This window comes from Mesoplodon bidens (genome assembly GCF_964165515.1).
Source record: "Mesoplodon bidens genome assembly, chromosome: 12".
NCBI lineage: Eukaryota > Metazoa > Chordata > Mammalia > Artiodactyla > Ziphiidae > Mesoplodon > Mesoplodon bidens.
The window spans coordinates 20659800-20665865 of record NC_138168.1 but is presented as its reverse complement, the minus strand read 5'-3'; the positions used below and the strand labels follow the sequence as shown (position 1 = coordinate 20665865).

At 40.3% G+C, this 6066-nt stretch overlaps 1 protein-coding gene across 1 annotated transcript; it reads right to left on the bottom strand.

Moving 5' to 3' along the window:
• Nucleotides 1–1446: 1446 nt before the first annotated feature.
• LOC308626233 (ferritin light chain-like) lies at nucleotides 1447–4246 on the bottom strand (the record flags this gene model as incomplete). The annotated part of the gene is given in 4 exon segments (XM_081251088.1): nucleotides 1447–2063; nucleotides 2066–2085; nucleotides 2088–2130; nucleotides 4211–4246. Coding segments are annotated over 4 exon segments (567 nt in total). The 3' UTR covers nucleotides 1447–1595.
• Between the last annotated feature and the right edge of the window lie 1820 nt (nucleotides 4247–6066).

The window sequence follows — 6066 nt, the reverse complement described above, 5'->3', positions numbered from 1 at the left end:
AATATGAAAACTATACTGTCAAATTTCAGAATTACATGGATGAAGAAAATCACCAAAGTGGCATCATATCATGTGTGTTCTAGTTGTGTTGACTATGTTGACTATATTAACTATGTTGTGTTAACAATATATTGCATAACTATATATTGAAAAGGCAAAATGCTGTACCTTATTTCAGAGAAAATAATTATGTTGGCAAACCCCAAATTGTACATTGTAGACGGGTCCTAGGAAAAGAAGATTTCATTCATAGTGGACAAGAGGTTAGCTTCTGTTTTCATCCATGTGCTATTTCAAGAATTAAGCATCATTAATAATACAGGATATAAGAGGAATAGTCTAAAGATGGAAAAGCACATTTTGATTAGGAAAGAGAATTTAAGGCTTAAGTCTTTTTTTTATGGAAAACTGCCTTATTACTATGAGCTAAGAAAATTGTTTCATTCTTTTCTTCCTTGCTTTCTTCTTCTTCTTTTTAACCTTTTTAATATTGGATATTTGACCCCTAAGCTGAGATGACTGAAAATGCCTCCTCTGGGCATCAACCATTTTGAAAGACTTTTTCCCCCTCCGTAAGGGCTATTTGTCTCTTGGAGGCATTGTCTACATTACTCACCAAGAGGCAAGCATTTGTCCTTGCACTAAATGCTGACATCTCCTGATAAGAGGGAAGCTGCAAAGTAGAAGAATTGAAGGTCAGTATGTTGATATTGGTCTCAAGCGCATTGATGTACATTTGTGTATTGGGGAAGGGGAGTGAAGCTTGAGAGTGGGCCAGTGGGGAGGGGTAAATATTTTGTGATGCTGTCTACCTATGGGCTTATAAAGTTTACAGCTGCATTAGGAGGACAAGCATTACCATTAGCATGAAAAGTAGGGCAGACGTCAGTTGCAAAAGCTTCTAGCCATACACATACGGCAATACGTAAATGATACACCTTATTGCATTCACCCATTCACCCTCCCCTGTTCACGCTAATTGGAAAGTTCTATCCACTTCAGAGAAGTAACACAACTATCAATCATTTTCCCTGGCACGAATCTTCCAGGAGGAAGAAAATGGAATACACCTAGCAACAGAGCTCACGCAGTAGCCCATGTGTCTTAGATTTAATATCTGATCACTAGCTGGATTGAAGCCAAAAGGTGGTTCACAAATTTGCTGCACATTAGAATCACCTGGGGAACTCTGAGACCTCCATGTGCCCAGGCTCCTCCCTAGAACTACTGAATCAAAATCTCTGGGGCTGGGACCCAGACACCAATGTTTTTCTTCAAAGCTCTTTAGGTAATTAATACGAGCAGCAAAACTTGAGGACTAGCCCAATAACGGGAACAAACTTGTTTCACACAGATAAAGTGGGGCAATCCATATGTTAAAAGAACCTGTGTATATATATATATATATACATTATATTTCTTTTTTTCTCTTTATTCTGTTTGTGTTTCAAATAGGCTTTTTATTTTTCTTCTGCAAAAAGCGTTATTGTTTCCATTTGGTCCAAGGCTTGGGAGAGGGCTCCAGGGCGGTTACAAAGCTGCCTAGTGGATGCAGAGCTGGGCTTCAGGCAGAACTCTGACGCCAGAGGGGCTCCTCAGAGGCCGCTGCACTTCAGAGACTCCTGTTTGTGCTCGAGCGTGAGCCTTTCGAAAAGATACTCGCCCAGCACAGCCTGCGGACCAGCCAGCCTGCGGAGGTTGGTCAAGTGGTCGCCCATCTTCTTGATGAGTTTCAGCTGCTCCTCCAGGAAGCGGCTCTCCAGGAAGTCACAGAGGTGGGAGTGTGTGCGGGCAGGACCCAGGGTGTGCAGATCCGATAGTGCCTGGTTCAGGTTCTTCTCCCTAAGAACGGCGGCTTCCACAGTGTCCTGGGTTCTACCCCACTCATCTTGAGAAGGCTTCCGCGCATCCTGGAAGAGGGCGCGGCCGCAGCACTGGTTTTGCATTTTCAAGAGACGTTGGGCGCCCTCACACTTCTCCTTAGGCAGTTGGCGAAAAATGTGGCCCCCACTGTCCAGAGTCCCATTGTTGCTGTCGAAATAGAAGCTCAGAGAGAGGTAAGTGTCCACAGATGCATGTTAACAGGCGGTGGACGGCGGCCTCCACCTCGATGGAATAATTCTGACGAACCTGGGAACTCGTGGTTGATCAGTGATAAGGAGCTAAGCTCAAAAAACGGTGTTGGCCTGTCCTGGAGGCTGAGGATAGCTGAGTGGCTGATTCCAAAGGTTGCGACAGGAAGAAAGGCTGGACGGTTGTCGGGGGCTGGAGCAAGGAGCGTCCCTGGGTCTGTTCATTCCAAACACTGTTGAAGCAAAAGGCAGATCTGCAGGACTGCCAAGCGCACTGCCTCAAATAGGCTTTGATACAAGTGAACAAGAAGTCCAAGCAAGGACAAAACTTACCCTTCCCCCCACCAAAATAGCTGGCGATACTAGAAGCTAGATCTGGGTAGGGATTCTTCCATTACTTTCTTAACATTCCAAGCCACTAGAGCAGTGGTTCTCAAAGTATGGTCACCTTGTAACCGAGCAGTACCCTATGGGGCCTTCCTAGGACAAACCCATCCCCCATAGCCTCTGCTGTAGTTCCTCTCTGAAGTACTCAGATAATAGTATCTCAGGCATATTTCTGGAGTTTTCAGATGCTAAAAACCACCAGCCAATGGAAGAAATGAACTCCTTGATGATCATGAGCACGTAGCCCCCAGACCTTCTGGCACCTAAGGATGGATAATGTTACCTGTCCTGTGGCCTCAACATCAACCAATCAGAGGATTGTGCATGAGATGATCACATTCCCTGGGACGTCCCTCCCTCACCTGACCTTTAAAAATGCTTTGCTGAAATCCTTTGGAGATTTCAGGGTGTTTTGGAACACGGGCCACCCCTCTCCTTGCTCGATCCTGCAATAAACCTTTCTCTGCTCCAGACTCCTACCTTCTGGTTTCTTTGGCCTCACTGTGCTTTAGACACATGAACCTGCATTCGGTAACAACCTGACCAGCTTTACCAGCGTCCCCTGATAATATGTCATATATTCAAGTTTTAGGGCCCTGTCCCAGCCCTATGGAATCAGCAACTCTGGTGGGGCTCAGTGATCTCTGTTATAACTGGCCCTCCAGATGATTTTTATTCACCTAAAAGTTTGAAAATATCTGCATTGTCAGCTGGCCAAAGCGTCCACCAGCAGGTTAAGGGGAGTGGCACCTGGAAAAGTTAGGGAGTAGCCAAGTCAAGTACAGCAGCATTTGCCGTGGTAGTAATGGAGAATGCCTTTTCTCCACTGGTTGGCACAGACTAGTATCTGGGAGTAGTGGCAGGGTTATTTAGGATGCTTTACATTTCAGTGTAGAGTGACCTCTGTCCTGGTTTGCCAGGGACTTCCCCTGTGTGAGCACTTAAAATCTCATCCTGGCAAACCCCTTAGCCCTGGATTTGAAAAACTTAGGGAATAACATGAAATTTAGGGGAAACATGATCTAGGTTTTGGGCAAGTCACAAGTGCTAATTAAAGCTAAGCAAGTATGGACAACATCTAGCCTTCTTTACACAGTTGCGGCGGTGGGGGTGTGTGTGTAAATCTGATTGGGTGAAAGGACTTATTGTTAAGAAATCTTTGTAGAAACATCCCCTTCTGCTTAGTCCACTGTTTCTCAGTTCTGGCTAGACATTGGCATCGTCTGAGGAGATTTAAAATGATTTTATTGGTTTAGGATGCCCAACTGTTGGTGTGAGGGTTTTTAAAAAGTGCTTCAGATGATTCTAATGTGCAGGCAAATTTAGGTGCCACTGCTTAAGCTTTTGAACCACTGCTACATATTTTCCCCTCATCTTCCTATGAGAATATCCAACTGTAGTTGGTTTGTTTGTTTTTTTCTTTTTCTTTTTTTAACTGTCTTATTATAAGATTTACTGTCTTAAATAAGATTGAATGTACAGAGAATCATGCTAGTCCATCTGGTATAGCTGGATCCTTAGAATAATATCGTTAAGATATATACCATTTAAGTATTGTGATTGGCCTTTTTAAAATTAACATATGCATTGAATTAGTACCATCTGTTTTGAAGTTGTCATGTTGGGGAGCTATACCTCTAATCTGCTGCCATTGCTAAATATCTAGACACCTCTTATTAGGAATTGCTTTTAAACATCTTTAGGGATTAAAACCAAGATTGCTGTATTATTTGTACTGGGACCACACAAACCTCACAAAGTTCCCCCGCTGTACCATCTACCCCCATCTCTAACCCTTGGCAACTTCTAATCTGTTCTCCATCTCCACAGTTTCGTTATTTTAAGAATAATGTGTAAACATCATCATGAATTACTTAATCTTCAGAGATTGGCTTTAAAACATTTTTCCCTCGGCATCATTCCCTTGAAGTTCATTTCAATTTTTGCATATATTAATAATTTGTTCCTTTTTGTTGCTCGGTAGTATTCAGTCATAAGATTTTATCACAATTTGTTTCAACATTCATCCATTGAAAGACATTTGGGTAGTCGCCAGTTTTTGGCTGTTATAAATAAAACTGCTATGAACATTGACGTGTAAGTTTCTGTGGGAACTTAATTAAGTTTTTGTTTCTTTTGGATAAATGCTCAAGAGTACAATTACTGCGTTGTAGGGTGAATCTAATTTTAGGATTAAAAGAGACTGTCAAGCTGTTTCTCCGAGTGGCTATAAACCATTTTATTTTCCCACCAGTGATGTGATATAATTTTTCTATGTACTCGCCAGCATTTGATGTTGTCACGATACTTTAATTTTAGTTATTCTCTGATACCTCATTATGGTCTTAATTTGCATTTCCCCAATGGCTAACGATGTTGAGCATCTTTTCATGGGCCTCTTTGCCATGTGTATATTCTCTTCCATGAAATGTCTGTTCCTGTCTTCTGCCTATTATCTAGTTGGGTTTTTTTAAGTTGTTTGGCGAGTTCTTTGTATATTATAGATACAAGTCATTTGTCTCATGTGGGATTTTCAAATATGTTTTCCCACTGTGTAATTTGAGTTTTCATCCACTTAAAATGATCTTCTATGAAGCATTTTTAACTCATTTTGATGAGATCCAACTTATCAATTTTTGCTTTTATGGATCATACTTTCGGTGTCAAGTCTAAGAATTATTCACGTAGTTCTAGATGCCAAAGATTTTCTCCTATTTTTTTTCTAAAAATGTCCTGCATTTACATTTAAGATTATGACCCACTTTGATTTAATTTTTGTGTAAGGTGTGGAGGTTTAGGTTAAGGTTCATTTTTTGTTTGTTTGTTTTTGTCGAGGGATGTCCAACTGTTTCAGTACCATTTTTTGAAAAGTCTATTCTTCCTTGATAGCTTTCACACTGCTGTCAAAAACAAGTTACATGTATTTATGTCAGTCTATTTCTGGGTTCTCTATTCCATTCCATTGATCTGTGTATCTACCCTCCATCATGACTGCAAAATCTTGAAATTGGGTAGATTAATTCCTCCCGTTTTAATCTTCCTTTACAAATTGTTTTAGCTATTCTTCAGCCTCTTCTTACCATATAAATCTTAGAATAAGCTTGTCTATATCCACAAAAACCTTGAGGGCATTTTAAGAGTAATTATGTTAAGCCTCTTAACTTGGGGAGAATTGACATCTTTATTATGTTGTGTTTTCTCATCCATGAACAAGGTATGTCTCACTCTTTGTTTGGGACTTTTAAATTTTTCTTCATCAGCATTTTGTAATTTTCAGTATAGAGGTCCTATAAATGTCTTATTGGGCTTATATTTAAATATTTATTTAGGTCCGTTGTAAATGGCATCACATATTTTTATTTAAGCTTCTACACATTTGTTGTTAATATATAATTTGATAAAACTGTGTTGATTTTTACTCTGAAACATTTACAAACTAATGTGATTTCTCAAGCTTTTTGTGGATTCCTTGGTATTTTCTCCATTTAGATTATCATCTCCTCTTCAGATACCGTTTTACTTTTCCTTATTTAATATAATATTATATATTACTATTCAACATTCAGTAGGATATATTCCGTCCTATTCAACGTAGTAGGAATAGTCC